Here is a 17,110-nt window from a genome sequence, read left to right on the forward strand (position 1 = left end):
TTGTAACCCACTGTCCTTTGTCTCTGGGCACCTAACTTTCTTTGTCACACCCCCTTTCTTTGTCAGTGAGCTGATGAAGCCCCTTTGTCTACAGCCTCCTAAATTGTGGCAGTGCTGAATTCACAGTCAGCTTTTTCTGTAACTCCGCTTCTGTTGGGTTTGAATTAAGCTCCAACACCACTTTCCTTGGCTGTACTTTGATCTTTATGAGTTCCCTCTTTTTAGTACTCAGTTTATGATATGCCAGACAAATGCGTATTTTTGGGAAACAAACACTTTGGTGTATACCTGAATAACATGTACAATAGTGGTCAGTGACATGGTTAGCCACTGAGCATCATAGGCATTGTTTTTTAGTGTAGCAATTTGTTGATTGAAGATCTACTTGCAAAATCTGTATTTCACATGATTTCTTAGCTAAAATGCTGTGGTAATTGACACATTAGCCAGGAAACTAGTATTTTAACTAAAGCATCCATGCATGTTGATAGTCAACGCAAAGCAATATGTATTGTGAACTGTTACAATTATAAAAACTGTAAAGTCCCGGAAAAAGAAAATGCTGTAAACTAAATGCCTACAGAAACGACAAAAAGAATCATAGCAAGCAGAATACAACAGAGTTTAGTGGTAGTAAGAAGTGTGTGGATCATCTGGCAGGCTGATGTTGCTCTCATCTGGTGCTGTGCCTGCATCAGAATTTGGTCTGTGGCCTCTTCTGTACCCAGGCAGCAATGGCAGGGAGAGCTTGGACTTTCTTCCGCAATGACACCAGCCTGGGGTGGATGTCCAACAAGTCAGGCTTTAAGACCAAAAGTGTGGTGCTGCAGATATCCCAGTAGAAGTCTGCCCAGGTGACCTGCTTAAAAGAAAACAAAGACTTGCTATTAAATATAAAAAAAAGCTATCAGCATTCCAAAAGTGAACTTCATAGTATCAAGAAACATTTCCTTTCAGTTTCAAAACAACTCTTTGTTAGTACGAAAGCTGACTGTGTGTGATAAAATTAGAAAGTGACAAGCAATGCAGTGCCCGGGGGACACTGAGGGGTACTGTCTGTGACGTGGTATAGGTGCCTGAGACAGGCACTCACGGCATGCAGTCCAGTGCTACACTGTTCGGAAGCCATGTCCCATCTCCACCAGTCTGACAATACATTTTCACCTGATCTAACTCATAGATTTCCACCTGTTCCCAGAGTCCTGTGTAGGACAAAGCAGGCTCAGTCCAGGTGTGCACGTGCCCAGTGTACATACCTTAACTCTTGTAATAGAGAAGAGTGTGCTTTTTTTTGTATGTCACCACTGACAATTCCACACCTGCAAATAATCCTGTTTGGGGATCTGTGGTTATTCCACTCTGTTGTCTACCTTGTTTCTTTGTGTTTTAAGATATAAGGGAATAAATAGTGTACGGGTTATCCCTTCAGGGTCTATAATTCCAAGGAAAAGATGTGGGTAAAGTCCATTATCTTTGCATCACATAAGACAAGTAACTGCATGGCTATCTGGCCCTTAATGGAATACTGAAGCTGGCAAAGGTGAAGGGTACAGCCTGCCTTAGGCCTCGGTCAGCTGAGTGGTCTCCATTGTTGAGCTTTGTCTGTGGAGTGGCCCATGGGTTCCAGAATCACATTAGCAGAGTGAAATTTGCTTTGTTCACTTTTTAGCTTTTGTTGTTGGGAGACAGTCTGACACTGTAGCGTGTTTTACAGGAACTCCCTCTGGAGACCTGGCTGCCTGGTATTGTAGCATGTTTCCCCAAGCCCAGCTACAGAGTGGAATTTAAATGTGGACTAAACTTGCTTGTGTGTCCATAGTTTACTAGAGCTGGTTGCTGGTATTTCACAAGTGTGCAGTCATCTAAGAGAAATTGCTGCTCAGAGGATTTACAGTTCAGCTAAGAAATATTTAAGTACCTACTGTGTGTCATACCCACATCTAGGTGTTGGGGATGGCAGAGAACAAGCTGGGATGCAATGCTCTCCTCTAATGCAGACTTATTTGTTTGTAGTGCTGTGGGTCAAATCCAGAGCCTTCAAACACTGCTAACCCTCATCCCTAGTCTGGGATTTTGTTTTAGAAGAAAGCACTCAGACACACAGTGGAACAGGTGATGAAGGAAAAGTGGAGTGACTAACACGGGCGGGGACCCTCTAAGAGGTGATGTATATTTAAGCCAAGCGTCCAGACGAGCCAAGCTTAGCAGCCATTATTTACCTGGGAGTGTGACGTGTCTAGTTCAGAAGAACAGAGAATGGGGATGGAGGTGGTTGACAAGGGGATTGTAATAGGAATAAAAAAAAAAAATCAGTTCCTAGAAATACCCAGGAAATAGGGAAGGGAGCGTCTAGAAAAGGCAAGTGGGAGGAAGGGAGGGGCTGTGCAGTGTGATGGAGGCTGAGGAGATGTAGGAACAAGGTAGACTGCTCAGAGCCACCCAAGCCCCAGACAGCACCCTTTTTCTTATCTTTCATACACACTAGCCCCAAAGGCTGGGAAACCCCACCCACCACTGCACTGAGGTCAGTTAGATTTGCTTTGGGTGGAGTATGTTCCTGCTCCGAAAGCCCGCCTGTAGCATCTGGCCATCATCTCTCTGTGATATGGGTGGCTTCTGGTGGCCACTGGCTAGGCCCATTGCTTCTTCAGGGTTGGAAAGTGATGATGTCGAGTCTAATCCTCTCTTTATGACTAGGGTACTTTCCTGATGAGAAACGTGTACTGCCTTCATAGGAAAGGTAGGAAACAAGCCTCTTACATTAGTGTCTGTTCTTGGGAGTTTTCATGGTGGGTTCTGTCTCTACAGCAAGCAAGGAGCTTGGTTGGGGGTTGTGTCATATGTTTGGGTATGGCTGAGGTGATCATAAGTTCCTCTGTTTGTTTTGACTTGTTTGAATTTGCTGCTGTTAATGAATATTTAAACCTGCATTGCTCCATCTCTAGTCATTCTCAGGCTGCCTTAAGAATCCTTTTGATACAAACAATTACAAATGGTAATTCATTTGCTTCTAGTAGGAAAAAGTACTCATTAAATATTTCTTTTCTCAAATTGAGAATAAGTCATTTGTCCACAAATCCCCAGTTCCTTTCAATATTTAGGAGACCAGAATCTGGGTATGGGGAATACTCATGGTGACTGGATTATCTTTGTCTCCTTCTCTCCTACACCAAAGATCCTGCTTCTTAGTAACATCAGTGTGATTTCTGATTACTGCACTTCAGTGTACAAATCATAATATCATTAAGACAATACCAACAGTGCCCAGAACTGCTGATAGTTCTGTCACTGTTGGAGCCAGGCCAGGAGCTCAGCAGGAATGCAGCCACATAGTTCTACTGAAAATAGTGTGTGCGCTTGCTTTTCTGAGATTCCTAGCATGAGTCAGATTACAGTGCCTTGCGTTAAAGGTAGTTCTCAGTCAGGGGCTGAGCAGATAGTTCAGTTGGTAAAGCGTTTGCTGTGCCAGCGCTGTGAGGAACCGAGTTTGAGCCCTCGAATCCATGTACAAAAGCTGGGTGTGGTGTCGAAGGCTTGTGATCCCAGCACTGGGGAGACCAAAACAAGAACAGCCCTGAGGCTCACAGGCCAGCTGGCCTCTCCTGACTGGTAGGCTCCAGGCCAGTAAGGGATCCTGTCTCAGACAACAAGGTGGACAGTGTCTGAGCAACAATGTCTGAAGTCAACCTCTGGCCCCCACATCATACACACACAGATCCCCACACAAATGTGCACATGTGCACACACGTGCATAAAATAATGAAATAAGTGGCATTTATGTACTCTGATGCATGTGATATAGATTTATTCCCTTTTGATTCTTAGGATAACTTTTAAAAATTATTGAATATAACTATATAAAGTACTTCATGACTCCAGATCAGCTCTGTGTACAAAATTAGTTTAGAGAAGTTTAATATTTTTTTTCTTTCTCTCTACTGTAGTTATCTGCCACCCCATTCTTCTTTCCTTTTTGAGACAAGGGCTTATGTAGCCCAGGCTAGCCTTAAACTTGCTATGTAGCCTCCCATGTGCTGGGATGCCAGGTATGCACTATCATCCCTTGTCGGGAGCTGTGCAGCCTGGTCTCGGAGCAGCATATGACTACGTGAATAGTGGGTTTCCTCTGGGCAAGGCACCCGTGGAAACGGACTCTCACTTGGCAAGTTCTAGTAGTCCACAGGACAGCGAAATAGCATTAGGAATTTATGATATTCATGCAGCTTGCAGGTTTTTTTCTCTCTCTCTCTCATTATATTGGTGATTATTTGGGCTGTTTTTAGTTTTACTTTGTCAGTCACACATGCAATAGCGGTAATTTTCCCTGGAAATTCTGCTCTTTCTCAAATATTTCCCCTAAGAATTTAACAGGGGGCTAGTGCTTCTCAAATTTCTTATCTGGAGTTACTAACTACAACTTCCAATCCTGGGAATTTTTCTGACTCAACAGAGACAGTTAGGTACATGTGAGAAAACAACACTTGGAACATTAACCATGTCTCACAGTTCTGGAAAGGAGAGCAGGGCATGCATACAGAGACAGGGAAAAAGCCTCAGGAATACATATATAGTGCCAACTGTTGAGAGTAAGTTCCCTGGACAGCAAGCATAGAATCTTTGGTAGGATCTGGTATGCTACAAGAGGAAAAAAAAATGCAAAATGTGAGATGGATAGATCCATCTTTTTCATCTATATTGGTGGAAGAAGTATGGTACAGTGAGGTGGGAAAAGAGTGCTTTAGCGAAGTCTGCCTTTCACAGAGAGATTGAGACATGGGACCCTCTTGTAGAAAAGGTAGCTGTATAAAAGCATATCTTGCAGACATGAAAGAATTGTTTGGAATTAAATATTATTGTCCTTAAAGCATTGTGCCCATGTCCATTACTTTTTTTTTTTTTTTTTTTAGATTTATTTATTTATTATGTACACAGTGTTCTGTCTGCCCGTATCTCTGCAGGCCAGAAGAGGGCACCAGATCTCATTACAGATCATAAGTCACCATGTGGTTGCTGGGAATTGAACTCAGGACCTTTGGAAGAGCAAGCAGTGCTCTTAACCTCTGAGCCATCTCTCCAGCCCCTACTTTTTAACTTTGTAACCTCAGTAGCTGCCAGCTGACATAAGTGCTGTGAGAGCAGGATGTGTCTGGCTCGATATTTAGTTAAGATTGCAAAAATGCTGAACTCTATGTCTAGAATAAGGCTATGCAGGGGATGGGAAGGCGTGTTTGGGGAAGCATAAAGGGGAACAACGGGGACTTTCATAATGATCACAACGTACTCCTTAGGTTGTGATGTATTCCTTAATGTAAAAAATAGAAGCCAATAATAAAGCTGTTCAGGTAGCCCTGGTAAGAAAAACTCTGTTTAAATATAACTAAAAATGGCCTCAGCTATTCTGGGCCACTTGAGTGCAATCCACTTGGTCAGAAGTTTTCCTTGCACCGACAACCCTTCCCCATCTCAGGACCTGAACTTGAGCTGAGACTGGCAATGCCTGGCTAGAATAACGTTTTGCTCAGTAAGTTTTTAGTTTATCATCTTATCTAAATATAATTGCTGATATTTTAATGATAAAATGTACTCACATAATTACCAATAAACCACTCCTTGTCCCCTAAGTATGTATCCAAATCTTTCAGAAGAAGAGGTGCATGACATGTGAGCAACTCCTTGAACGTCCGCTCCTAGAAGAGAGCAGACATCCTTGTGACTGGTGAGGAAAACAAGTATAATTGGAACAGCAAGGTAGAAGGAATGAAAATGCTATCTATGCATTTGTTTCTTCGTAGTTATGATCTGATAGGGACCCAGGCCTGACTCAGTCATTTATTACTCAAGTTTTAAAATTACACGTGTGTGTGTGTGTGTGTGTGTGTGTGTGTGTGTGTATGTGTGTGTGTGTGTGTGTGTGTGTGGTTGTGTGCATACATGTGCCACAGAGCCTGTATGGAAACCAGAAGACAACTTTCAGGAGTCAGTTCCCTCTTTCTACCATGGGAGTCCCAAGGATCAAACCCAGGTCCTCCGGCATAGCAGCAGTCTGAGCCATCTCACCAATCCTATTACTCGTTTAAAAATATTTTTGTCACCAGTTTCATTATGTATTTTCATTGCCTGTGGTATTATGTTTCACAGGAAATTTTCATACAAACATTTTATATACATGTATTTATCTGCACACACACACACACACACACCACATTTTCTGCATTCATTCCAGTGTTTTAGACAGGTAGTTTCTATCGTTTGTCTAATGCGAACAGTGCCACCATAAACAATGATGAGCAAGTGTCTCTGTGGGGTGTTGATGTGGTGGCCTTTAGTAAATACTCCAAGAGGTACGTAGGCAAGTCATGGTAAATGGGGTTTTGGTTTTATGATAAAGCCCCATGAGTTTTCATCTTAGTTTATTGTAATGCAAGATAATTGTATTTTGAGATTCCTGAAGTCCACTTTTTTTTTTTCAAATAAAAGAAAAAAAATCATCTGGTATATTTTTAAGTTCTGTCTTCTGAAGAAAAGAAGACAGTGGAAATATATATGTCCATATATAAAATAAAACACACAAAGCCAGGTGTGGTTTTTTTTTTTTTAATCCCAGCATGAAGGCAGAGGCAGAAGGCTCTCTGTGAGTTCCAGGCCACCCGGGGTTGCATAGTGAAAGCCCTCTATGGAACTTCTGTCGTCCTCTCTTCTCTCTGGCCATGCCGTTCTCCTGAAGTCCACTTTTAACACAGGACCCTTAAAGCTATGTATCTTAACTGAAGGGAAGTAGGTGTGCTGCATTCTGTGAGGCTGGACACTCAATTTGTGTTTCTCCCTTCATTATCACACCTAATGGGTATAATAGGCCATGATGAGTCACAACACCCATGGCGCCTTAGCATGAGCATTGTGTGCCATGCACATCATATATAGGACACACCAACCCTGTCCTTTTGATAAGTAAAGTGCTATAAGCAAATACTATCCTGAGAAAGGAAGAGAAATGGGTGGCACCTGTAAAACAGATGCCTCCTTTATTACATATTTGTTTTATTGAGTCTGAAGACCAAGTAATTTATTCATAGCCTCTTTCTTGCTGAGAAGTGTGTGTGCTTTCTGGACCTGGTGGTGCCACCTGTGAACTCATCTCCCTGGGAGGCTGAGGACTGTAAGTTCTGGGCAACATACCAAGGCTTGGTCTCACAAAATAAAACGAACATTAACAACAACAAAGAGCTGCTCTGGAATAACACTTTCGGGGTTAATTTGTGTCCGATATGAACATTAATTAGTCAAGGCTAGCCTGGATCTTCTAGACAAGTGCACACAGTAGGGAGCTTCTAGGCAGGATCTGGCTGCCAGAAAGCTTTGTGAAGGCCATGTGTACTTTCCAATGGTCACATCCACACTGTTGGGTTCAAATAAAAATTTATAATACCCGAATCAGTGATCACTCCTTTAGCTCAGATTTTCTTTATAATTTGTTGGATTATTTCCAACTAATAAAATTTAAATTACTACAGGTAGCGTAATCACTTCTTAAGGTTTGTTTTCAAATAATAGAAAGAAGAAATTTAACAATTGCATCCTTTCTTTTTAGGGATGTGTGTGTGTGTGTGTGTGTGTGTGTGTGTGTGTGTGTGTGTAGCCCCGTAAGTTTCCTGTTCATTCTAGGTGGCCACTCTTGGACTTGAAGGAATAAATTTCTGGTCTTCCTTCAGGAAAGTTGTGAGCTAGGTTTTGTGCTTGAGAAGAATGTTAAAGGTTGTCTGTTTCTCACTATCCATGCCATTTGGTGTTGAAATCGGAATACAACCTCTGTTCTGTGTATCTCCCACCTCCACACTGCTTTTCAGGCAAGGAAACAACTGTAGACACATTGGGTCACCAAATGATAAATACTCGTAAATAATTCAAGGGCAGTCCTAGTGACGAATGTTCAGAGATACAGTGTTTCATTTAATCCTTTAAAATTGGAAGTGGGCTTTTAGCACAAATACAGAAATATTAGCAGTTGTTGTACCTCTTGCATTTCTTCGAGCACATATAATGACGATATTTTCAGTGATACTTGTGTGGCGGCCCACACCTGTAATCCCAGCACTGTGCAGGCAGGGGCTGGCTGGAGGGCTGCAAGGCCAGTCTGGGCTGCATGGCAAGACCCCGTCTCACCAAAAAGAATGTTTGTACTGCCTACCGTCTCACCGCAGTTATTTTGAGTTTGAAATTACCACTTCACCACAAGGTGGCAGCAACGGACCCTGCTGCCCAAACCACGCAAAACGGAAACTTTTTGTTGATGGCGTCGTCCGTACCTATTATCAGTGCCTGGGCAACTTTTTCTTTTGCATAATTTGTTCCTGAACCTGAGTTTCTATGTCTTCTGAACCCGGTTTGAGATATGTAAGAGCATTGACCACTGTGTTACTCACAAAGCTGGAGTATTTTTATCACCAATGGCCAGAGATACTCTCCTCTGGGATGTGCCCTGAGTCATGGATCCTTAGCCACAGAAAGACAGAAAATAGAAAAAGACAAGCCAAGATGGTGGCAGACTGCCTAGCAGTGAGGTCTTTGGTACACTGGACAAAAATCTTTATACACTTTCTTTTTATATTGGGGAGCATGATGTATTTGTCTGTGTATAACGATACATAAAATAGATGTCACGCCTGACAAATATAAGAGCAAATTAACACTCTATAGCATCTTAATAATAGCTGACGTTTAGTAAGCACTTTCCACCTTGTCATATCTATATACACTGTCACCGAATGCTCTCAACATGCTCCGAAGGAGAGTCCCATATATCTGTACTTCACTCTCAAAGAGTTCGAACCGTGAAAAGGGAATTGTTGGTGGTAAGAAGGCAATCTGATTCAAACCATCACCAAACTCCAGAGCCTAAATATGTTATGTGAAAAAGTCTTTTTACCTTTATGTCATCAAAGCTGAGCTTTTCAATACTTTGTGCTCTTCTCTCTCTCTCCCTCCCTCTCTCCCTCTCTCCCTCTCTCCCTCTCTCCCTCCCTCCCTCCCTCCCTCTCTCCCTCTCTCTCCTTTCTGCTAATATCCCTAATTTATATAAAATATGTCCAAATATCTCCAATCAAGATCCTAACTGTGTAAATAGTATTTAGAATGCAGGTGTTTGAGTAAAAGGATGAGAGTCACATTGGTTGTTCTGGGCTGTGTCTTTTTAAACTTGGGGCTGTCCCTTTAATTTATAATTCATATTTGTACCCAGTGTTGAGGGCAGCTGCTGTACTGTGACATCACACCCCGGAGTTAAGACCATGCAGTCTGAGAGTGACCACGGTTTGCATTCCTTTCGCAGTACTTTCCATCTAAACACCTGAACCCAAGGTGTTTACACACCTGAGGCTTTCTGTTCTCACCTGGGAAACAAGCCCTGTGGCAGTTCCACAGACTTACTCCTGCTGTAGCAGTCACGCTCTGTGTGATCAGACCATGGGTTCCGGAGTTTTACCAGGTGGTCTCAGGTCACATTCTTACACTTATCTGACTCTGAGCACCTCCCAAACTACTCTGGCTGCTTCTTCATCTCAAAAGATAGCGATAGCATGACAAGGAAATAAATGCCTTTCTCTCCAGGGGAGATAACGTCAAGGGGATGAGAGCGGCCCCTGGCGGTAGGATCTGATAATGCAGGGTCCTGTCAATAATTCAGTGAACAGTTTTTGCCAGTAGAGGGCACTGCGTCAGTTGGTTAAAGTCCGTTATTGTCATGGTGACACTTCCTGTTGAAGTAGTCATGTGACAACTGCATTTTAAGATGAGATTGTGGCAAGTATCCCAAAGGAAGAAAGTAGAGGACTGGGAGAAAGAAATTGGATAAAGGTGATGGGTGTGACATTTATACATAAGCTTATTTCCATCCCAGTTCAATAATAGTGTACATGCTTTACAAGATGAAACCTATATGGAGGTAAAAAAGAGGAGAAGGGATGAGAGCAAAAGAGTTTGAAGCTGTAATGGCGAGTGGGTGAACTAGCACGGGAAAGCCAGAAACTGACCCTATGTTTAGTCAGGCCACGGCATGGAACTGAGGGGGAAGGACGCTGAGACTGGTGGAACCGAGAACTGGTAGGGAACAGTTTCAAGAGCTTTCGCCTTCATTTCGGGCTAATGGACATGATCCTATCCTTCTCTACAGGAGGCTCGAGCGGCTAAAATAGCTTCCTGGACAGAGAGTACCGTGAAAAATGTATTAAGAATAAAAGAATGGCATGAGTATATTCACACTGAGCAGTAAAATCTGAAGCCACCGTGTGTCTCTTCCCACTGTCTCTAGATCACAGTTTTCCCTGGGCACCCTTCCTATCACAACAGCAGACACTGGGAGCCAGAGACGTTGGAAGAACCCAAAATAGTAAAGTAACATTCAAAATCAATAAACTATCTGCACATGTACAGCTTCACAGGAACCACAGTCCTGATTTCAGAGGATGACCTAACCCCTGAGACGGACTTTAGCAACCTGGAAGTGAAGCAGCTTTGCACAGACGAGCACTGGGTGGGCAGATGACATTATATCCATAAAATAAAAATGAAATCCCCACATGAGTAAAACAAAGCACTACACTAAACGAATCTAGAGTTGTGTCAGGCAGTGTCCAGTGGAGTGGGAGGCATCAGACATGGTCAAGATACGTTGCATACTTGTATGAAATTGTCAAGAAATAAAAGATGTTCTATTTAAAAGGTGAAAATGTAGAACTCTGGTTGAGGATGTCCTTCTGAAAGCAAAAAAGCAGAAAATGGGAGGTAGAAAAGATCACAGCCTCTCAACCACAAGGGTTCTGTGTGACAAAAATAAATAAACAAATACATAAATAAAATGGGGAGAGGATAGTGAAGGAATTTTAAAAGAATTCAAGGATATTTCTTAACTTTTTCAAACCGAGTCTCAGGCTGAATGGGTCCAAACAAAACAATGTTAGGCTGGGAGGATTGATAAGATGCTTGCTGCTGAAGCATGGGAACTTGAGCTTGGGTTCTGTCTTCATTAGGGTTTCTATTGCTGTGGAAAGACACTATGACCATGGCATCTCTTTTTTGTTGTTGTTTTTTGTTTTTTGAGACAGGGTTTCTCTGTGTAGTTTTGGTGCCTGTCATGGATCTTACTCTGTAGATCAGGCTGGCCTTGAACTCACAGAGATCCACCTGGCTCTGCCTCCCGAGTGCTGGGATTAAAGGTGTGCACCATCACTGCCCAGCGATGGCATCTCTTATAAAGGAAAACATTTAACAGAGGCTGGCTTACAGTTGTTATTTTGTCATGGCAAGAAGCATGGCAATATGCAGGCACACGTGATGCTGGAGAGTGAGTTGATCCACAGGCAGCAAAGGAGCCTGTGTGTCACACTGGACATAGCTTGAGCATATGAGACCTCAGAGCCCACCCCACAGTGATACACTTCCTCCAACAAGGCTACACTTCTAATAGCGCCACTCCCTATTGACCAAGTATGCAAACACAAGAGGCTGTGAGGGCCATTCCTATTCAAACCACTACAGGTCCCTAATGCCCACGGAGAAACCAGGCTCTCTAACACACAGCTGTAGCCCCAGCACTGCGGAGCAGAAATGGGAGGGTATGTGGGCTTGTTGGCCTATCAGTCAGGCTGGATTAGTGAGCTCCAGATTCAGTGAGCATCTCTGTCTCAATAAGTAAGCTGGGGAAAGATTGTGGAAGCAACTGGACATGGATTAACCTCTGGCTCACACCAGCATGTGAGCACATATGTGTACTTAGACACACACAAGAAAGAAACAAGTTGGTGCCCCAACTCACCATTCTATTTCTTTCTTTTCTATTTCTATATTTATCTCTCTCTGTACTTATTTATTTTGTGAGCTAGGCTCTCAATATGTAGTCTTGGCAGGTCCAGAGCTTCCTGTGTAGACCAGGCTGACCTGCTTCTGCCTCCAGAGTGCTGGGATTAAAGGTGTGTGCCACTATATACAGCAAAACTCATCTTTCTAAGGATTTAGAACTCTAGAGAAAATAATTAGATTGGCTTAAACTTGTCACCAGCTAAGAGGCTGTAGTGTCTTCAAATGCTAGTGAAATATTGCTTGCAACATAGAATTCCTTATTCAACTCTCTTAGGGGTTCCGTTGCTGTGGTAAACACTATGACCAAAAACAACGTAGAGAGGACAGGGCTTACCTTACAACTCTCAGGTTATGCTCTGCCACTGAGGGAAGTCAGGACAGGAAGTCAAGGCAGGAATTTGATAGCAGGAACTAAAGCAGAAACTGAAATAGTGGAGGACTTCTGCTTACTAGCTTACTCCTATGGTTTCCTCAGCCTGATTTCATACAGAACCCAGGACCACCTACTCAGGGATAGCCCACCCACAACCAGTCTGACCCTTCCCATCAGTCACTAGTTAAGAAAATGCCCACAGCATTGCCTAAAATCCAATCTTTTTTTTTTTTTTTTTTTTTTGGTTTTTCGAGACAAGGTTTCTCTGTGTAGCTTTGCGCCTTTCCTGGAACTCACTTGGTAGCCCAGGCTGGCCTCGAACTCACAGAGATCCGCCTGGCTCTGCCTCCTGAGTGCTGGGATTAAAGGCGTGCACCACCACTGCCCGGCCAATCCAATCTTATGAAGGCCTTTTCTTAATTGTGGTTCCTTCCTCTCAGATGATTCTAACTTGAGTCAGGTTGACAAACCCCAGACAAAAAACTAACCAAAACATCAACCCAACTATGGAACCAGATGAAAATTAAATGGAAAAAGTTGCAAACCAATAAAGCATCAAGCTTTTGACTTCCTGTGATCAGTAAAGCTATTGGTGGACTGGTTTCACAAACACAAGAGCACGAAACAAGAGGCTGAACCAGGAAAGGGTCAAAGAAACATTCAGGATGTTAATCAAAGCCTCAGGATGGTAAGTGTGTGCCGTGTGTGGGGAAACCAAGCCTGACGGAAGCAGTGACACACGGTGAAGTCCTGTTACCATTGCACCTTCTCTTAGTGATTGTAATCTTTGAAGTCCCAGAGGACATGCTATAAAAAAAAATACAGTGACGTATATAAGAAAGTGGGCATCACCCTGGAAACAAGAGCCAACCCTAGAAGAAAGGACCTGGCTGGGACAGTGGTAGCAGGAAGGCCTGAGACAATAGCTCTGTAGAAATCCCCAGAGCTGCAGGGCAGGGGAGGCCTCCAGGCCAGAGAGCTCAGCAAAGTGCCAGAGAGGCAACCGCACCCAGAAACACTGGAAAGAGAAGGCAGGCTGATGTCATTGATTTTGAGGGAAATTCTACCAGTGTGGAAAGTTTCTAGAAAAAAAAAAAAAGTAAAATGCATTAGGCAAAAGTAAAAACACAGTTACTGATTTTGAGGAGAAAAAATAAGAAAGGAAGCATTACTGAAATGCACTACCATGTACAGTTTGTATTTGTGTATGCAAAGCTACATAATCATGGAATGTTAGTTTAGCTCAAAGATCTTGATATCACCGTGTTTCAAGCTTAGGGGAAAAGAGGCAGAGAAGATGACACAGGAAGAGAGAAATTCTGAGCTAGATGTGGTGGTGCTCTCCTGTAATTCCAGCACTGGGGAGGACCAGGAGTTGGAGGTCATCCTCAGCTACACAGAGGATGAGTTAGAGGCTAGCCTCACCTGCAAAAAAACTGTCCAATAAAAAGAGGGAGAAAGAGAAAAATTCTTACAGATTCTATAAGAGGTCTATAAGAATTGTCTAAAACTGCTAAATCAAACTATATTTTTCTATGCTACAGAAATATGATAGTACATATTCTGTAGTCTACACAATGAGACACTGTTTCTAAGGGACAGAGAGAGAGACAGAGAGAGAGAGAGAGAGACAGAGAGAGAGAGAGAGAGAGACACAGAGAGAGAGAGAGACAGAGAGAGAGAGAGAGAGAGGGAGAGAGAGAGAGAGAGCTCCTTGGTGAGATGGTTTAGTAGGTAAAAATGCTTGCCACCAAACATGCTGATGTGAGTTCAAGCCCGGGGACCTACATGGTAGAAGGAGACAGCTGACTCCTGCGGGCTGTCCTCTGACCCCACAGCCATGCTATGCCTTGCGTGGCTATATACACAGTAAACACGCGCACGCAAAATAAACTTTTAAGAAGAAAAAAGAAAAGGAAGAATGGAAGAAAGGAAGGTGAAGGTGTGTTTGTTCCCAGAAAAGAGCAGAAAGCATTATAAACTGGATCTGTTGGGCCTGAGGGATGGTTCTGTGGGTAAAAGCACTTACTGCTCCTGCAGAGAACCTGGGTTTGGTTCCTAATACCCACATGACAGCTCTCAACCATCTGGAACTCTGATTCCAGGGAATCCAAACCCTCTTCTGGCCTCTGCAGGATCCCACATGTACATGGCACACATACATTCTCAAAGGTTCACATGCACAGACACTTTTAAAAAGTATTTGAGGCAGGGTTAGCACAAAGTATGGCAGGAAATCATTGACCTGGTCTTATAGTTTAGTATAACTTCATTTTCTAAAGTACATATTATATATATTACATATTACATAGATTAAAAATAACTTTTTAAAGCCCTGTAATGCAATGTCTGGGGGTGATCCAGGGTTAACCATATAACTATGATAACCATATGATAGTAAGATTATCACATTACTTTTACATCTTGATTTTTCTCTGCCCATGGAAAAAGAGACATGAAGTCGTCCAGTGTGTCCACAACTGCATCAGCTTGACATTGCTCCAACTCTGTCTTGCCAGCCAAATCTATGGGATAGAAAGAGGCCATTTTGTATCTAACAACATGCTCAATTTAATTCACTATTAATGTGTCAATTAGGCAACATATTCATACTTTAGAAAATCCAAACAGTGTAAAACAGTTGTGAGGCAGAAGACAGGTTGGTGGTAGAGCTGGGAGAAAACTCTAGAAGTTTATGCCCTATTCTTCTTTGCATAGCTTTAAAAAGTCTGGGGAAAATCTGGCCCCAGTTTTCACCATAAAGTTTCAACTTTAAAAATGATAGAATGTCTTAACCCTGGGACAACAAAATGCTAGGACTGAGAGCCAGGCAAGGCTGAGTCACGGTACTGACTTACAAGCATCTCACCGCGAAGCTAGCTAGGAGGTAATGATGGCAACTGTAGCTGAATCCTGGGAGCTCCTGCTCTTGATGGTCGGATGCCCATGGTGCTTAAACCATCTGAGGCTGAGATACATTGTCTCTGTTTGTTGCAAGGCATGTTCTTCCTAGAAGCAACATTCTCTTCGAATTGAAACATTTCTTTTCAGAGGCCAGCCAAGGCTCAAGAGCCTCCGGAGTTTAACAAAAAAGAAATTAGGAATAAAAATGAAAAAAAGGAAAAAAACCCTTACAAAACCCTTCAAGATTCTTAAGACAATTTTTTAATTTTAATTTTTATGTGCACGGGTGTTTTGCCTGCTTGTATGCACCATACGCCAGCAGTTTGGAAGAGGGCATTGGCTCTCCTGGAACTAGAGGTACAGACAGTTGTGAGCTGCCTTTATGGGTGCTGGGAAGCCAGCCTGGGTTTTCTGGAAGAGCAGCCAGTGCTCTTAATTGCTGAGCCATCTCTCCAGCCCCAGTTTACAAGATATTCAAAGCTTTCAGTAGAAAAAAGAGTAAACAGTGGCTGGTGATTTTTGTCCTTACATTTTTTCACTCATTTGTTAATCTTTTTTTTTCTAGTAATTTCTAAATATTTTTCTTCTAAGTCATTGATCTTTCTCAACTTTCCTTCACTAGTGTCAATTTGAAATGATTCAGTATAGAAGTCTTGTAAAACAGACTGCTTTTGTGTAACTGTATTAAATTACTAAGCCTAAGGAACTTCAGGCTGATGATGCATGGCTAATATAAACAAAGCCTTAGTGAAGCTGTTCAGGGTGAAGGAACTTGCTTGCTTCATGTACTTGTAACTTCACGTGTGATTTCCACGGATTGACTTTCCTCACTAACCTGAAAAAGCTTGTCACAGGTCCCTCCCTCTCCCCCAGCCCTGGTTTGACTTCTATGTTCCAGGCTTTAGCTGTTACTTTGGGGCAGTTAATGCCTCTGTGGACATCCCTCCTTCCAAACAACAGACATCTCTCAGGCCCCTTTGCAAATATTTGGAGCTGTTTTTCCTCCTGAACTTCCGGCATCAAATTACTAGACACCACACCTCAAACGGACTGTTCTTTTTTCATTCCAGGAGGGCCTGGCTCCTACTGTGAGTCGTCCCAGGGGAGCTCCAGTGCATTGAAAGAGACTCCTTGCATTGCTGCCTCCTAGGCTGGTAAACCTGATACGGTAAGGGGTACTGCAGACTGAGGAAGGTCTTTACGTAGAACAGAGAGGGAGAAGACTGGAGTGGTAGTGGGTGTCTTAGTGCTCTGAGAATAACAAAGTCTGCCCATTGGGTTCTCTTGCCCTTTCTTGTGGCACAGCCCTACAAAGGTTCTGTATGCATTCTCAGGTTCTCCACACTCCTCTTTTTGGTGCCATCTGGACTATTTCAAAATCCTTTAATGTGTGTCCTGCAGTCAGGCCAGTCAAGGACAAACGAACCCCCGAATAACTGTCCTACAGTCACGCCTCTGTGGGCTGCCCTTTTGGGTAACGACCTACAACTGTTAGGGAAGTCCATACCCTGGATTTTCTAATCATGCCCAGTGTATTTTGCTAAGTAACCCTCCTCTAATCTGCAAATATGAAGGTTTTGGTTTTGTTTGTTTTTCTTGGGCCTTTTCCTCTCTACTTGTAACGCTGTACATCTGGTGAGTCTAAGTGAGGTCCCTCTGTCAACAACACCATCGGGGAATTTTTAATTTTAATTTTAATTTAAAACTTTGCAGGGTCCTCCTCCAGCCTCCTGAATCAAGTCTGGAAACAAGGAAGAGTGTATGTGCTCCGAATGCTCCGAAGCCCTGAGGAAACCTTGATACACTTATGAGTGCAGGACCAGGGACCCAAGGTATCCTCTGAGGCTTGATTCAAATACCCCTTTTCTCTTCTAAGCCCAACTTCCATAGACATATTCCATCTCCTTTGCCCTCATGTAAGTATGTTTTCATGTGTGAGCCTGGTGCCCACAGAGGTCAGAAGTCATTATACCCTAGAACTGG

General features: G+C 43.0%; 1 protein-coding gene across 4 annotated transcripts in view; it reads right to left on the minus strand.

Annotated features, from left to right (window-relative positions):
- Nucleotides 1-603: 603 nt before the first annotated feature.
- The window catches only part of Hpgds (hematopoietic prostaglandin D synthase), a 33,973-nt gene continuing 17,466 nt past the window's right edge, over nucleotides 604-17,110 (minus strand). For all 4 annotated transcript variants that reach the window (XM_059257908.1, XM_059257911.1, XM_059257909.1 and 1 more), the window contains 3 exons: nucleotides 14,639-14,748; nucleotides 5,589-5,687; nucleotides 604-859 (listed from right to left, as the gene is read on the minus strand). In XM_059257908.1, the coding sequence (XP_059113891.1) occupies nucleotides 695-859; nucleotides 5,589-5,687; nucleotides 14,639-14,748 (374 nt within the window). In that variant the 3' untranslated portion in view covers nucleotides 604-694. The remainder of the gene's footprint in view (nucleotides 860-5,588; nucleotides 5,688-14,638; nucleotides 14,749-17,110) is intronic.

Source organism: Peromyscus eremicus, chromosome 3 (assembly GCF_949786415.1).
Source record: "Peromyscus eremicus chromosome 3, PerEre_H2_v1, whole genome shotgun sequence".
Classification (NCBI taxonomy): domain Eukaryota; kingdom Metazoa; phylum Chordata; class Mammalia; order Rodentia; family Cricetidae; genus Peromyscus; species Peromyscus eremicus.